General features: G+C 43.1%; 1 protein-coding gene across 1 annotated transcript in view; it reads left to right on the top strand.

Annotated features, from left to right (window-relative positions):
• Tnr (tenascin R) overlaps nucleotides 1-17,944 on the top strand; it is a 387,323-nt gene that overhangs the window by 339,993 nt on the left and 29,386 nt on the right. Inside the window, exons 10-18 of the mRNA XM_032914659.1 lie at nucleotides 5,714-5,803; nucleotides 7,022-7,285; nucleotides 7,950-8,219; nucleotides 9,333-9,452; nucleotides 10,370-10,516; nucleotides 13,094-13,213; nucleotides 15,755-15,898; nucleotides 16,510-16,640; nucleotides 17,539-17,671. Of these exons, the coding sequence (XP_032770550.1) occupies nucleotides 5,714-5,803; nucleotides 7,022-7,285; nucleotides 7,950-8,219; nucleotides 9,333-9,452; nucleotides 10,370-10,516; nucleotides 13,094-13,213; nucleotides 15,755-15,898; nucleotides 16,510-16,640; nucleotides 17,539-17,671 (1,419 nt within the window). The remainder of the gene's footprint in view (nucleotides 1-5,713; nucleotides 5,804-7,021; nucleotides 7,286-7,949; nucleotides 8,220-9,332; nucleotides 9,453-10,369; nucleotides 10,517-13,093; nucleotides 13,214-15,754; nucleotides 15,899-16,509; nucleotides 16,641-17,538; nucleotides 17,672-17,944) is intronic.

Consider the following 17,944-nt stretch of genomic DNA (forward strand, 5'->3'; position numbering starts at 1 on the left):
AAGATGTACATGCAGATAGATATACTATTATTCATGGGGAGATTTTCCATGAAGGAATTGGAAACTTTAAAGGGAGGACAGTTGTCAAATCAACACTGACCAAGGCATTTGTGTCCATTTCACCCTGACTGCATTTCTCTGCTATGCTGGTACAAAACCCACCATCAGTAATAGGTCTTGGGCGCTTGTGACTGGGAGAGGTATGGGCTAAGGGTCTAAGAGTTCAGACTCCTTTGGGCAAGGTCATAGTGACCCCAAGTGGCCACTTTGGTGAGGGATCCTTTAAAAAGAAAATGTGACCTGCCGGGGAACAGGAAGGTATGGGGTAAGCTGCAGAAACAGGGGCGCACAGCTTCTCATAGACTGTAGAACCAGGTCACTTAGCATGCGTGAGAAGTCCAGTACGAGAGATGCCAGGAGAAGAGACAGAGACCAGAATGAGTGATTCTTCGTTGGCTCCTTCAACAGAAAACATTAATTTACACCAGAACCAGAAATGGGGTGTTACAATGAGACTGGTGTGAGGAGACAAGCTCCCCATTAATGTCACTGGCAACAAGGACGTTCCATCTGAGGACTTTATATTACTTTCTTCTAAAATTACTTAATATTGCATCTTTAATACTTCTTCCCTTTTAAATATGGTTTTAAAGTCAAGAGGGAGTTGGCTGCCTATTTTAGTGCTTTAACCTTATCCATGTCCCCAGAGGCAGAATGATGTCACCAAAAGCTTGATTCACTTGAGAAACCCTGAAAAAGTTAATCAAGATGAGAGGACAGGGCTAGGCAACATGGCTCTTCATTTAGCTAAAAAGCAAACCATTGCCCATGAGGTATGATTTCAGGACATCTGTGAAGCTCCTCTGTCTCGAGACCCCTCTCCACCTGTGATATCTCTGCCTCAGAATTCCACCACGGAGGGATTTCACTGTGCTGGGACATGGTCTTATTTTCATAAATAATTTTGCCAGATACAACTTGAGACATGCTGTCAAAATCAAGAAAATGACTGGAAGCTCCTTAAGGGAAGGGTTCTCAGTTTGTCCCTCTCTGTGAAAGAACCAGTAAACTAGGACTAACTAACCCCCTAATCCTCTTTGGTGGCCTTGAGCTTCACAGGCTTGTGAAAGATAGACCCAGGGATTTAGGGATGGAAGGTCTATAGTAACTCATGTTCGCTTAAAGTCAATCAAGACTACGGATGCCCGATGACTTGCTTATGTTTTTGCAGTCAAGAGACAGCTCCTATGGCCTCTGCCACCTCCCCCATTGTTCCCCACTAGTAGCTGCAGGCATGGTTTCCTGGCAACAGACTTATTCTCCCTCCATCATGGCAGTCCTTGCAGTGCAGCTGAGAACACTGGCTCGCACCTACTACCCTCCAGCCTGTACTAACCCAGTGGTGATTGCCGTGCCCAATTCTGACCGCAGGAAGACTCAACTGAGTCCATCGTCCGAAGCCACTCTTATTTAACAGCACACAATATTGTCATAAGCAACTCTTAGATTCCAGTTTGTTCATGACAGTCCCAAGAGCCAATTTATATGACTCTTAGGGACAGATATTAGAAAGCATGGCAATTGGGTTTTAAACTTAGCTCTATCTTATACTAACTTCGTGTTCAAGGGGTAGCCTTCTCTGAGCCCATATTTGTTCATGAGACAAGCTGCATGGACATTCATAAGGACAGGAACGGCTCTGTATAAAAGGTACAGTTAGAACTGTCCTCTTCATTATCAGACACTCAAAATCTTTATTTTAACCTTGTCTTTCTTCTTTCTTTATTCTTCTTCTAGATCACCTAATACTTGCAACTCAGTATTTGCCATAACACAGGTACTCAATAAGTAATTAATTTACATTTCCAGGGCAGATGCTTTTCTGACCCTCAAAAGGTGATGTCTTATCAACTCATTTCACATCCATAGCCCACAGCCTTGTGCCTGACACAAAGGGGACCCTCGGTAATACTTGTGGAGTGGATGAGCTATGAGCTTTAGGGATTCAAAGAAGAATGGCTATGTAGCAAAAGAGTTTAGGAAGTGTCAGCCCTCGAGCTGAACAAAAGGGCGTTCTATAAGGGATGGAGAATAGTGACTTCCGAAGGGATGAATTTTCCAAGCTTTTGTTATGAACGGGAACAGAGCCATTTATATGCTCCCACTTGCAAGGGTTGAATGGGAAAATAAAGGAAGCATTGATGGAGAGCAATGGGGTCCTTAAAGTGAAACATCCTTCAGAATGCTCTGTGTGCCGAGAGAGAAGTGTACCAGATATGCCTTGGATACACATTTTCTTCTCCCCCAGAACTGCTCATTGCTTGCTGGCAATGAGCAACAATTCACTTGGAGCTCAAGAAGAAAGCTGCTGAAAATCAAAGGGGGAAGCAGCAGGCACAGGCCTATAAGAGAGTCCCGCATCCCTGGGCCCTAGACAGAAAGCCTGGGAAGAACACTTTAACTGCTGCTGTTTTCTGGGAGAAAGCACTTCTCTTGTAAATTATTGAACATTTCATTTAAGCTTCATAAATAAGAAACTTGGATGGAAACATTACATACCAGATCCGCTTGGCAACATATAATTTCTGTCTTACTCCCTTGATCTGCTACCTTTTTTTGGCCAATGTTGGAAATTTTCTACTTCATTATAGTCAAGTAAAGGTCTTGATCTTGAAGTTGGTGCCCAAAAGGTAACCTGATTTCTTCAACCAGGGATGTTCTGAGAAGAGTGAAATATATTGATGGTAATGAATGTGTGTTTTAAACGAGTCTGTGTGCACTGAAATCACCCACTCAGTATAAAGACAGGTAGAGACCAGCCAGGAGTAACTCCTCAGTAATACCCTGATGCAACCATGAATCATTGGTTTGCATCAGAGTCAGGGGCAGAGCTTTGTCAAATCAACAAAAAACTTTATCTAAAGCCAGCATGGGCCTGCCTGGGCACTTTTTGATAATGATAGGGCCACTTAGATGAAAGCGCTTTAAAAGCCCTAGCATACCTTCCTGTGCTGGGTAATGATAATATTAATGACAACCATTATGGGTGGACCTGTACAGAGAAAATTCACCGAATCTCTTCAATGACCCTCTGTCATTGAAACCTATTATTCCCAATCTACAGAAACTGAGGCCTACCCGGTTAAGTAATCAAAGTTATACATGTAGAAGGCAGCCAGGTCTGAATATAAAATGTACATCAGACTCCAAAGCCTGTTATACTTCAAACTTTACTCAACTTAGGTTGACAGTCTCAGGAGAAAACCAAGCAAATGTTAGAGAAGGAGCAAGCTGCTTGGAGGTGGGAAAATGAGGCCTAATTCGAATGCTGTCCAGCTAGGGCTCAACTGTGTTCTTTCAAGGGATACTGATGGATAAGGCCAGGTAAGAGTCTGCTGTAATCACACCAAGTATGAACTGAACTAAAGATAGAAACAGGTGGAACCTTCTGATTTCCATACAGCATTCCCCATTGTTAAAACAAGCCACTGATTAATAAGAGACTACTCAAACCATCCCCTATAAAAATAATCTGTGTGTTACCTTAGGGAAGCCACATAGTCTAGAGGACCAGAGGTAGCTAGGGCAGGAGAAATTTCTCCAGCCTTGACCTCTGAGGTTAGAGATCTGGGAATCTTCTCAAACTGGTTATAAATTCATTCCTGTTGCCTGCCCTCCCACTCCCCATAAATGTTATACTACTGTTGAATGATGTTGTCCTTAAAAATCCATGTCCACCCAGAACCTACAGAAATGACAGTATTTTAGAAAGGGGTCTGTAGTTACATACACGATTAGTTTAAAATGGGTTCATCTGAAACTCTAATCCAGTGTGGTTGGTGTCCTTTTAAGACGAGGAAACACAAGTCAGGAAAAAAAATGAGTATCATTATCAGAAGCCAGGAAGTGGCAAGGCAGGATCCTGTAAAGCCCTGAGAGGCTCGGCCCATACCTTCCTTTCTAACATCTGGACTGTTGAAAAATATGTTTCCATTGTGTTAAGCCACCAGTTCATACTAGTTTATGACAACAACAACAGGTAACTAATAAGGATGAATAGCAGACTACCTGTCCACCTTCATGGGATTGTGATAAAGCTGCAGACACATTCATGCATGAAAAGCACAGTACTGCACAAACACAAGACAGTCTTACAACCCACAGTTCTCAGCAGCCCCGAACAGGCCTCATAATAAGCCCATTGGAAGGACTTAGCCTGAACATTGGAGGTCCTCGGGGGTGGAAATTAGATTGTTGCATTTCTCTATAATCTAAGTCTTAATAAATGAGGGGAGTTTAAAGCCAGTTATAGTAGGGTAATGGCCCCCAAAGATACTCACATTCTAATCCCTGGCATCTAGGGATTAGACTAGGGTGACTATGTCACTTTCTGTGGTAAAAAGAACTTTGCTCACGCAATTAAAGGTCTTGAGAAGGGGAAACTGTTCTGTACTATTCATTTGGGTCCCACTTACTGTCGTTGCTCCCTATAAGTTGGATGTAGGGAGGACAGAGTCAAAGTAGACATGACAATGGAATTCGAGATCAAAGAGAGATCATTATCAAAAGGGTTTGATAATGTTAAACGTCAGTCTTTGAAGATGAATTAAGAGACAAGAGACAAGAAATGCATGCAATCTCTAGAAGCTGGAAAGGCAAAGAAATGGATCCTCCCCTGGGACCACCAAAGGAATTCAGCCTTCGGAGCCATCTTCGATTCCAGACCTCCTCAGTTAGAGGATCATTAATTTGTATTGTCGCGAGCTACTAAATCATGGCAATTTGTCACCTCAGCAATAGGAAGCCATTACATCAATCAAGCCAGCTGATCTGAAAACAAGTGTGGAACAGTGGAGAAAAAGACTCCAGAGAATCCCAGATGCTCTAGGAACCTGTCAGCGATCCTTCGTAATGAACTCCCAAGGGATTTCCTGTGAGGCTTATATCCTATAATTTTGAATTTCCTCCAAATTCTGAGTCTACTGGAAGTCACTGTAAACTGTAATTGATCCATACTTTAAAAACTCTAGACTGAGTTACTGCCTTGCTGGGGAGTTCACAATTATTGGACTTCTACACAAATCTATGTTAAAACCCTGAGAGTCTCATGTTCCTAGGAAAAGTCCATACAGTATGGCCTTCTAGAAGTGACCCCCAAGTCCCCATATGGCCTCAGGACCTATTTGTAAAATATACCATATAGCTCTCACATACACAGTCATGAAACTTCCCAGACTCATGTCTCCACCATCCCTACTGATTAAATTCTCTTCACACTTTCACAGTTTAAGCAAGAGACTATTTCATTGTTTTAGCCAACCTGAGACATGTACACACAGGAGAATGTTCTAGGCATGACCAGTTTCCCAAGGACACTAATGGGGGCAGCCTCTCTGCATTTCTGAGGAGGACCCATAACAAAAAGCCACTCGACTCTGGCCAGTTCAATTCATGACTTCTTATGGGTTTTCCAAGTAGCAAAATTGGGATTCCTTAATAGGTAAAATTAGGAGCAAAACTGAAAGTGGACTAAACAAAATCTGAACAGGAATTTATGATAATTCTCTTCTCTCCTTTTAGTTTTCTTCATTTCATACACTTGTATGTACATGTATATGTACCCATGCATGGAAACACACATATAGAGAGAGACAGAGACAGGCAGAGAGAGACAGACAGAGAGAATAATGTTTGTTATTGCATCTACATACAGATCTGGTTCCAGGCACAGAATATGGAGTTGGAATATCTGCGGTAATGAACTCGAAACAAAGCATTCCTGCTACCATGAATGCCAGGACTGGTAAGTAGAAGAATGGTGAAGAGGATGACGAGGCTGTAACCATATAAGACTCGGGGTGTGTGTGAAGGCTTGTACTGTCAGGATTACCATGGGGTACCCCTCCCAGTAAACAAGGTCCCGTTGATAAATATCACCTAGTGACAGCATCTATCCTACGCCTGACCTGACATCTGAAGTCACATCCTATTTACCACAGATCCACAATCCTGTGTTTGATCCACAATCAGAAGGCCTTCAGAGTAGATGTGAAAACTTCCCAATAGGCTGATGCTGTAGCAGATTGTATTTCTATCTATTTGATAGCAGGCAGAGTGTGTATCCTCAGTCTGCAACACAGGGGCACTTATAAAGGTCATTGAAAGACAGGCCTAGACTTGGAAACATTCTATACAACTCCAGAAGAGCATAAAAAAATTCTACATAAGATTCTTACTGCTCTGAATCCAACAGTTTCCCTTCCAATTCTTTCAGAAATTTCAAAGTCACTTCAGTAAGCTTAGATATAAGCATCTCGAACTGAGCAAAGGTTGCGGTTTGGATCAATTCCTGTCTCCAAGGTTCAGCCTAGCATAAGCAAACTTGCTAGAGGATTACACTAACAAAAGAGTCTCCAATTAGTCCTCAGACCTATCCACCTGAGGTTAGGACAAACCAAAGAAACCTCCAAGTGGGGGGTGAGGGGGTTGCCATGAACACCTTATCCTATGTGGTAAGTGGTTCCTCTTTCCCTGTTTGACGAGGAGGAATGAAAACAAGTGTAGAGCTCTAGCAAATCAGCATCTAGATCTATCCCAGTGGGGGATGTATCCAGTGTCACTGCTAATAACGCCTTTCTGCAGATTGTCCATCTGTTTACCACATCGCTGGCCATCTTTCAAAGGGAAACTGTTAAACAAAATGGGAGAAAAGTATCAACCATGACAAGCTAGGGCTCACGCTCATTAGGTCTACTTGACAGCCTGGAGACACACAGGGTAGTCCAATAACTAATAACTGTCCTATGGAGCCAGTGTGAAATAAGCCAGTTGCCAAGTGAGGTGGTACATGCCTGTAATCTCACACTTGGGAGGTAGAGGAAAGGGATCAAAGTTCGAGGTCATCCTCTGATTGATAATGAGTTCAAGATCTGTCTAATCTAAATAAGACCTCGATTGATTGATTGATTGAATGAATGAATGAATGAATGAATGAATGAAACAAACTTATTTTAATCCACAGAGCTTGACAGTCCCCGAGACCTCATGGTAACAGCCTCCTCAGAGACCTCTATCTCTCTCATCTGGACGAAGGCCAGTGGTCCTATTGATCACTACCGAATTACTTTTACTCCATCTTCTGGGATCTCCTCAGAAGTCACTGTGCCTAGGGATAGGACTTCATATACACTGACAGATCTAGAGCCTGGAGCAGAATACATCATCTCCATTACTGCTGAGAGGGGTCGGCAGCAGAGCCTGGAGTCTACTGTGGATGCCTTCACAGGTACCAGGGCAGCAGGCATCTCAGTGAGGTTCAGGAGTTATTAGATCTGAACACGAGGCTATTCAGACGTCCTAGACTTCCAAGAGAGAAAATTAAGAGATGTGTAAGGGGCCAGGGGGTGGGGCAGGGGACTAACATATGCATGAAAAGAAAATGTTTGAGACAAAAGGGAAAGAATGAGCAAGGATCCGAAATTTTATGTCAGATTTTTACAGCCTAGATACAGAAGCTGATTTGTCTGTCTCTGCATTAAATCAGTGGGAATGCTAAAGCTCTCTGTCATAGTTTACTGAGTTAGAGGTTTCAAAATCCTGGATCCAGGGAGGGGGATGGGCTAGGGGGCTTATAGACAGGAAAGCAGGAAAGGGAATAATAGTGGAAATGTAAATAAAAAACATCCAATTAAAAAATTTAAAATTAAAAACCTGGATCCATATTATGAATATTCATCAGAGATACTTCTAGTGTTATTAGACTTGACTGCTCAGTATGAGCCTTGGAAAGAGTGGACTAGCCTGGACTGGAGTGGGAGGAGGAGGTAGGTCCTCTGAGCCAGCAGGTGAGAGTATAGCCCTCAGCATCATAGAGGGAAGTCAAGAATCTCGGCCCCATGGCCCGCTACCACACATGTGCCTCAGAGCACCCAATCTTCTCTACTTTGCAGGCTTCCGCCCTATCTCCCACTTGCACTTTTCTCATGTGACCTCCTCCAGTGTCAACATCACCTGGAGTGACCCATCTCCCCCAGCAGACAGACTCATTCTGAACTACAGCCCCAGGGATGAAGAGGAGGAGATGATGGAGGTCCTCTTGGATGCCACCAAGAGGCACGCCGTCCTAATGGGTCTACAGCCAGCCACTGAATATATAGTGAACCTCGTAGCTGTCCATGGAACAGTAACCTCTGAACCCATAGTGGGTTCTATCACTACAGGTGAGGCTGGAGAGGTTGAAGGGGGTTCTCACTTCAACCTTTGAAAAGCCAATGCAATCTAAAAAAGGAAGCATTCAAGAAACAGCAGACTGAGTCTATGGCTAATAGACTTCTGTGAGTTACTCTGAAGCAGGTACTTCTTCCAGCCCTGCATAAGAGACATAGGATGAGAAACTCCCATTTGAAAAGTAGGAAAGGCCCAGGCTCAAGTCTTGGATGTGTTGGTCCTAGATTTACCAATCTAGGAAAATGCCCTGGAAAAAGCTTGTCTCTGAGGGAATCCTTCTAAGTAAAAAGGTGATGTTTCTATTCTAGAGAGCCTCTCTTGACTGCCTAATAAATGATTCTTCCTCAGAATTAACAGAGAGCTAGCATGTAACCATGTAGTAACCTGGCAATCAGAGACAGGAGCTGATTTGCATTGTTTGGAAGACTTAGAACTCCTAGATGAGTTGGGTCATTTCCGTTTGGTCATTTGCAAATGCAATGCCAAATATGATATATTTGTACATAAAAACACGTATGATTAGATAGTTCCCTCCATACTGACAAGAACTCACAAATTGGAAAAGTATGTTAGTCAGCTAGTACAACCCCACAGTTTAAGTGCACCATAATTATGCACCATAAATAAAATATAACTTAGGAAAGTATATTTGTTTAGGATTTGTGCTCTAAACTCTCTCTACAGTTAATAGGCAATTTTTCCAAATTGAGCCAAAAGTAGATGATAAAAACTAAGAGAGAGTAGCAGAGTTGACTTTTTCCAGGAGAAGTTTCCCATACAGAAGATAATTATGTGATTCTCTATTTGAAATAAAACACATGAACTTAACAGGAAATTTCTAGTTGGTCTACATAAGTAGTAGTTGCTGCACAGAAACACAGATCTTGCCAGTTTAGCTTCCTGTTGTTAGGACATTCATGACTGGCTTTAGCTATAGCTACAATGTTACAAGTGTGACATCACACTGTCATTTAGGGATGCCCAGTTAGTTATGTAGGGTTATGCCTGCCTGATGGATATTAGTAGATCAACACAAATCTAGGAATAGATATTCCATTTTCAAACTGTGCTTCTGTCTTTTCCCCACAACTCCCTGATCTTTGTAGGAATTGATCCTCCCAAAAACATCACAATTAGCAACGTGACTAAGGACTCCCTGACAGTTTCCTGGAGCCCTCCTGTTGCGCCTTTTGATTACTACCGAGTATCCTATCGACCCACCCAAGGTAATGATATGATCTTGTTTCTCAAACATAAATAAGGCTCGAAGTTGGTTAGAGATGATTATGGGGGCACAACCACAACCACATGGCATAGGCCCCCTCTGTAGCATAATCCCTCAAAATGAGAGTGTATTGATGAAGAACAACCGAGAAACCATGAGCTCACCAACTCCTCTCAAAATAGGCTTGATTATCCCACGAAGAGAGCCAAACACTTTACCACTGGAAATAACTGGACACCATTAGCGAGGCTACACAATGAAAAACAATGAATTCTAAACAACTTTATCAAGAGCCAGCGCTACATGTACTATACAGAGCATAAAGTCTAAGACTAGATTCCAGGGTACGGATAAAGACCTAGCAGAGCCAGATGGAGCCCTGGAGGGAACCGCAGTGATGTGATCCCAATTCTACTATTGTCGCCAATGTATGAGTCAGAGAAACTGGCAGAGAGCTTGCCTGTATACTGCCAGTTCTTGCTGGTATATGAGGCATTGTTAACAAAGTGGAGGGAATGTTCACTTCCAGCCAGAGGTAGGACAGTTTCCAGGCTACCTTTCTCTGAGCTGCATAGGACACATTTGCAGCTCTGTTCACTCTGATATACTATACCCTGTCACTATACTGATATGCCCACCTCAGAGAAGACCAGTCTGATAGAAATCTACATAATAAATGGTTCATTTACTTTTGTTCCAAGAAGCCCATAAAATGAAAGAGTGAGGCCAGCATATAAGATCTATGTAAACCCCATAATTACCATTTTATGAATCATTTATCTGCCTTCCCTTCCCCATTACATGCTGAGCCCACATCCATCTGTGCCTCATGACCCACTGTCCCAATGTACACGGAGCCATGGACCCGCTGATGAGAGAGCTGTTGAACTTTTAATGATGGATTTTGTTCTTCCTCAGTGGGGCGGCTGGACAGCTCTGTGGTGCCCAACACTGTGACAGAGTTCACCATCACCAGGCTCTATCCAGCTACTGAATATGAAATAAGCCTCAACAGTGTACGTGGCAGGGAGGAGAGTGAACGCATCTGCACCCTGGTGCACACAGGTAAACACACATGGCTCTTTTGTTGGGTGTCCAGTCAGGACATAAGCAGCGGGCTTGAAACAAACACCGGAAGCAGGGTGAAATCATTCCAGCTCATACAGCAGATACTCGCTCCAGGGCCTGAGACGAAATTCCTTGGCTCCTCTGACTCACTGTCCTTCAGGACAAGTTGTGGTTTCTCTCCCCACAGACTGTTCTGTCTAATAATAGGAGCTTGGTGAGTCAGACTTGAGGAGAAGTCTTGCTGGTTCAGGTTAGGAATGTTCACGGAACTTCCACTATGAAGAGTGCCCTTTCCAAGATGCATGATAGAGACAGATTCCACAGCAAACATTTGAACCATTGGATCTCTTTAAGATTGGGTGGGGGGAGAGAAACATCAGAGAAAAGTTGTTATTCCAGTTTCAGGAAACTAGGGGTAGGGTGAGATTATTCATCATACATAACCATCCCATAGGTGTGTTGCTTTTGCTCCAAGGAAAAGGCTCTAAGTCCTTCACCTGTATGAAGGCAGTAGAGGTGAGGGTGGCCCTTCTTAGCTTCCCCAGCGGCTGTCAGGAACACTATATAATCCTTGTTCTCCTGTAGGCTGACTAAATGTCCTTTGTGTCCTCATGCTCTTTCACAAAAGGAGCTCCAGAGGAAGGGAGGTGGGGAAGAAATATGAATTAATATGGGAAGTAGGAAAGAGAAATTCTTCTACCATGCCTTCTTCAGAAAAGGAGCTCTGGATAAACCCAAGGATAGGTCTCCCTTTCAGTAACTCCACCAGCCTTCCTTCTCTGGTCCTTAAGCAAGTATAGCACATAGAATTAGCAAAGATTTGCTCTAGATTCTGGTGGAAGGCACAGCCATCAGTTTCTATCGTCAACAGTGAGAACCTTCTAGTTAAACCATAGTTTCCACTACACATAGGAAAACATTCAGCCTGCCTCATTAAGAGAACACCTGGATTTCCCATCGCTGCTTAATTTCCCAAGAGATGGTGTTTTCTGAAGGAGGGAAATGTGCCTAAGAAATCCTCCTGCCTTGTAGGTCCCCTCACAAGAGCCAAAACAGCATCTTTTATCACAGTGGCAAAAACGTCTTTCAGAAACATAAAAATATACCTTTCTCAGGACAGCAGTCTCCCTCCTTCTGGATCTGCAACTGTATGTTAGATACACTAGCTAAGTGTATCATTTGCCAGTGATCATTAAAGTGGGCTTGATAAATGTTGACCAGAAGTAATGACCATTGAGCCAAGAAAGTCCTTTCCTGCCCTCCTGAAAGTTCTGCCTTATTTTCTCATTGAAAATCATAAAATGGACTTCAAGAGCACAATTTACCCCAGATAAGAGTGCTGTGACTCTGGCCAAAAGCTAACTCCTGAGCAGCAAACATCTCAAAAGCACAAACTCAGCAGCCACCAAGCGACGCTGCCTTCCTGGTTAGCCAGACTGGTTCTGGGAATTCCCAGTAACTGTGCCGCACTCAGAAGTGTCCTCATTAGTTGTTTTAAAGCCATCACAATGATCTTAAAACTTGTAGAAATGACAACTCCTTCAAGAGATGATACACATCTCAGAAATCACCCAACCTTATACTCTAGTAAGAGCTGAATTTAAAGACGTTTTTGAAAGTACAAATTATAAATAAAATCCAAAACATTAAATTGTAAAGGTTTTTATTTCTTATTCTTACTCTGGGAAAAGGAACAAAAGCAAAAAGAGAAGAGAAAAGAAAAGCAGCAAATACAGCTCATTTAATCCAAGAACAGAGGTAGACCAATAGTAGGTCTTGGTTCCCAAGCATAAATTGTATGACTCACATTGAGTGAACATTTAAACTGTTTTTATTGCATCTGTTTCATAAATAAATTCCAACTTTATGAAAAGAAAACATGTAAGTAAATCCAAGAGTTACATGGGTGAGCAGAGTCATAATATATTCATGAGCAAACTTTCTTCCCCTGACAGGCAATCTTGGCTACCCTAAGTTTGTACAACCCCTCTGGCTTTCTATGTAACCAAAAGGATGCCCAGAACACATTCCAGAATGAAGCTTGCGGGTGGTGATGTAAGAAGTGGATACAACAACCCTGTGACCAAGTTACTGGCGCAGGTCCACCGCACTTCCTGAAGTTCACAGACAGAGATCTTTCCACAAAGTCACTCTTGCATGTGTGAAAGAACAAATGGGCTGAAAAGCAGGATTATCTCAGGAACTAATGAATCATAAAAATTTTCATAGCATCTTTATGCCATATAGATTGAAATGTCTAAAGCACAACAGAGTATTTTGAATATTCGACTTCCCATCGAACCCGTCAAAGAATTCTGCACACAACAATTTAATGAATCAATGTAAAAGAAGGACTTAGGGCAATTGGGAGAGAAGTGGATAAGATAGAAAAAAAGGGGAGAAAAGAAAGGTATTAATGGAGCCAGGCAGGTAGAAAAGGAATCCATCTCCACTCCATTACTTTATCCAGCACAGTGACAGATGTGCATAACATAGGAAAATTCTGATGGTTTATGCCACTTGCACCTTGCAGTTCCTCTTTCTTTAGCCTGATATTCTCCTGTTCTTTTCCAGCCATGGATAGCCCCATGGATCTAATTGCTACCAACATCACGCCAACAGAAGCCCTGCTCCAGTGGAAGGCACCCATGGGTGAAGTGGAAAATTATGTCATTGTCCTCACCCACTTTGCCAGTGAGTGTCTGCAGGTTGGGGTGGTGAGGACTGGAGCTACAAGCCAGTATGGAAGTGAAGAACTGATTTATTTTTTTTCCCTGTCTGAAGGTCAAATCAGAAATTACCTTAGGTTGGGGAAATTTTGTAGCCCCCCAAGCCCTATAAAATTCTAAAGATTTCCCCCAACTCCTGTAAACAGTTGATGAGGAGAATCACAAATTCTCAGTCTGAGAAGTTCAAGGTAGACAAGCAACCAAGAACAAAAGCAAAATCAGAACTAACACTAAGGACACAACTCAGAACTGAGCTAGGATTTTCACCAAAGTGCTACAGGCAAGACAGAAATTTTCTAAGTGTTTACAGATCAAGAAAAATATTAAGCAATGTTTCTGTTGTACTGGTCTGGTCTTCCCTACCCACACCCAGCCCAAAAGTTTGAATCAATACAAAAATCTGAATATCAATGCTGCTCTTTTTTTTTTTTTTATCATTTTCATTCATGTTACACTGTTTGAAGTCAAATAGAGACCTCAAAGCATCTGGGCAGTGGAGGTGGTGACAGAGGCAGGCAGATCTCTGACTTTGAGGCCATTCAGGTCTATAGCGTGAGGTCCAGGACAGCTAAGGTTACACAGAGAAATCCTGTCTCAAAAACCCAGATGGGGGGGGAGGACTCAAAGCAAAACAGAAGCATATTCCAAATATCTAGGCTTAGGGAAAATATTTCTTGGCCAAAATTAAACATGTGATCACAGAATTTTTGTGGGTTATAGTCAGGAATCTAGGGAAACAAAGATACCAGAGAACAGAAGGCAGGCAGACGTCTTGACTTTCAGAGACGAAAGAGAAAGCCAATTCTGCAAGCTGCAAAGAATAATTTATTGTCAAAGTTTGAGAAAATGAAAATGAACACAGTCTATCAAACAAAAGGAAAAGGCATTAGTCAGTACTGGATACCAGCAGGTTCACAAAGCTTCCTTGTTGGTTTTTTATTTGCTTTGGATTTACAACTCTGTTAGCACATTTTGTATTTCAGATAGGCATTAGAAAACTGAGTATCATTTAACATTCAGTTAAGATGGAAACATACATGCTAAACCCCGAGTTTGAGTTGATAGGAGTGTGGCTGACTGCGTAATCCTGCTCAACGAAGAATACTTTGGCTACATCCCAACCCCTCTATGTTCCTGCACAGCCCATCTCAACTCCTACCATTCCTCTGTGGGTATCATGATCCAGCATTTCTCAAATCAGCATGCCTTTTTAAGCCTTTCAAATGTATATGGATTTGCCCATGTGCCATTTTCCCCAGGAAGCAATTCTCTCCCCAAGAACCAGCCTAGAAAACCTGTCTTTCAGGTCTTAATGACAGCCCTACCTTTTCTAACAAAGTATCCCTGATTCCCCTAAGGCAGTCAGGCACACTTGTTTATGGTGACAACGGACACTTCTCCGTCCTGTCCATTCACATCCATTCATTCAGCAAATGCTTTTGATAACGTCTCGCTAAGCCTAGAAAAATTCCGAGGCAAATCATGAGTTTTTATCTTTATGGAGTTCATTTCTACTGATGATGCAGAGAAGTAAATACAACTTGACATGAGCTATGGCATGAAATGTGCAAGACGGAGCAGAGTGAGCCTCACCCAATGGGCTGCCATAAGTTAGGGTCGGATGAATGAGGGGAAGAAAGGAGCAGGATCCCAGAGGAAGAGAAAAGGACACAGGGGAATTCTAAGGGAAAGTGGACCCTTTCTGGATTTGGAGAGAGGAAGCCTTTGAGAATCCGCCATAGTTGAGTGCAGTAGAGCAGTGATGGACTGCAGGAGTTCACAAGGGAGGACAGCAAAAGCATGGGCATTATCTCTACTCTTCCAAAGGCTTCTAGATGGTTTGAACAAGCTTGTCTACCTTATTCCATTTACCTTTGGGTCACAGCAAACTTGAAACATCAGGTCTGACCTAGTTTGGAAATATGCATAATACATTTTGTCAAATGCTGAGTGATTCAGAAATATTCTAATTGTCTAAGAGAGGGCTTGGCTATAATCTAACGAACAGTTTCATTAACAGCTTGAATGAGTCCGGAGAAGACATGCTTACAAAATTTGTACATAAAACAAAACCATAATTGATTGAATCCACATTAAAATATTTTAATAAACTGAAACCGTGGTCCAAAATTCAACCAAGACAAAAGATGACTTGTAAAGGCAAATTCTGGGTCAAAATAAACAACCAGAGGAGTAGGGATAAAGCCATTGAGTGTTAGAAAACAGCCAGGTAAACAGGAACCGTTCTTCCTCTTTGCTTGCAGAGGCCTGAGTAGAAGGTAGAGACACTTTTGACCTCCGTATACAGAGTACTTTTTTCTCAACAATAATAATAACAATAGTAATAATAATAATAATGATAACAGTAATAATAAAGATAAATAGGTTCCTTGTATAGAGTAATAAGCTTTATCATCTGTAGCTTTTGGAGAATTCTGGAGACTGAGTCCATGTGGAGTGTTGTGATGTAGTAAGCTTTTCCTCCTGTGTATGTATCTGATTTCAGTGGCTGGAGAGACCATCCTGGTTGATGGGGTCAGTGAAGAATTCCAGCTTGTAGACCTGCTTCCTAGGACCCACTACACTGTCACCATGTATGCTACAAGTGGGCCTCTCGTGAGTGGCACCATTGCCACCAACTTCTCCACCCGTGAGTACAGGCTCCTGCATGGCTGCCCTCCCTGAAGGATTATGTGAGACCTAAACTGGATGCTTCCTTGTAATGGAGTAGATAATGAGCTAGGTTTTGGTGCTCTGAGCATGTTTGGGCTGAATGTGGTCCCTGTATCACTCTGCTAGCGAGCACGTCTGTTTTTATACCCAGGATCTATGTGATAATAGCAGAGCCAGGCAGGAAAGTCTGGTATGAAAATTATATCTGGTACAAGAAATGCTGAGCAATATGAGAAAGCTTGATGCAGTCGTGGGGAGCTGCTGGGTGAAATCATGACCGGAAGAACATTAGAACAGATTAAAGATACAGGGCTGCTTCAAATCCAAGCACTAAACAGTTAAATGGGCTCAGGGTCCTAGGCATAAAGAGTTGTATTGGAAGATGCCACACCCAAGCTTAGAGTCCTTCTTGGGATGCAGGGGGCAGGGGTTGCTTCAAAGAAGGACAGCAGCACCCTGCAAGCTCTCATCCAAGCAAGAACTACAGTCAGCATCCAAGCAGTGTTCTAAACAAGATTGCCATGCCTGGAATCAAACGAGGAAGAGCTGGGGAGGCAAGGACACCCTAGCATTTTCTTTTCTTTGCAGTCCTGGACCCTCCCGCCAACCTGACAGCCAGTGAAATCACCAGGCAAAGCGCACTGATCTCCTGGCAGCCACCAAGAGCTGCGATTGAAAACTATGTCTTGACATACAAGTCCACCGATGGAAGCCGCAAGGTAAGCATTAGCTGGAAAGGGAGAAAGCCATTTCTTCTATGTGAGGCCATGTGGAAACTGACCAGTGGAATGACCTATGGAAATTGCAGGGATGGAGAAAGAAGCAATTCACAGGCAACCAGTGAGGTTTCAGATCCTAGACACACAGCCTGCTATTAAGGAGAGAGCCCAGGTTTGTGGGCCAGGAAATACTCAAGTTGTGGCTTTGCCACTGCTCTCTACCCACACGGAGGTAAAGCATAGACCCTCTGTGTGTCAGCGTTCTCTCCGGAGAGTCTACCTTGCAGCAGCACCAGGTGGTCCACACTCAGATGCAGAACATGAAGAAATCCTAATCCTATGCTCTCTGAATGATCTCTCACTCCCAGGGCCAAGCAAATATGAGCCAGGTAATAAACCTCAAAGGCTTTTTATGCCTCAATATGCATTATAAAAGCAACATCTATGTAGCCTGCAGTAAGGAGATGATAAATTGTGGTTTTATATCATCAATCTAAACAATCCACTGGGTTCCTAGTTAGCATATCTTCCCTTACTGCAGGATCCTTTCTAAAAGTGAAGGCAGAAAGAAGTTAGATCTAGAGGGCAAGCAAAACTGGTCTGTTTGATGGTGGTAGGGAGGCCTAGGATTCTGCTTCCTCAGCTTCTTCTGCTCTACAGTAAACCCAATGCTGTCTGAAGCTACCGGTTCAATAATCCTGGTCCCTAAATTTATCCCACGTGCATTTGTGAGATAGGAGCTGGTCTGAACCTCACATGGGAACTGCCCTCCCTGCCTCTTGGCAGCATCCTCCTTACTGCGGGATGGCGAGGACAGCATTGCTGACCCAGCTTCCATGCTGTCCCATATTGCAAGCTGGCAGCCCCCTCCAGCCTCTGTTATTCTGACTCTCTGCAGGAGTTGATTGTGGATGCTGAGGACACCTGGATCCGACTGGAGGGCCTGTCGGAGAACACAGACTACACAGTGCTCCTGCAGGCAGCTCAGGAGGCCACAAGGAGCAGCCTCACCTCTACTATCTTTACCACAGGTGAGGGACTTGGAGACACTTTGATGCCTTCTTTTCCCTACATGACATCTGACTCCTAGGCACCTCTGCTGAGCCTTGGCCTGGAAAGAGCCTATTAAAAACACTCACCTCCCTTTTTCTTCCTTCCCCTTTCCTAAGGCCTCGGCAGAAAATCCCCATCGCCAAGGTTATCATGGAGTCACCAATCTAAATCTGTGGTCCATGAGGACCAACTAAGTGAATCAAGTAGAGAGGTCAGGTTGCTTGTTGTCCCAAATTCCTGCACGTTATTTT

This window comes from Rattus rattus, chromosome 10 (assembly GCF_011064425.1).
Source record: "Rattus rattus isolate New Zealand chromosome 10, Rrattus_CSIRO_v1, whole genome shotgun sequence".
NCBI lineage: Eukaryota > Metazoa > Chordata > Mammalia > Rodentia > Muridae > Rattus > Rattus rattus.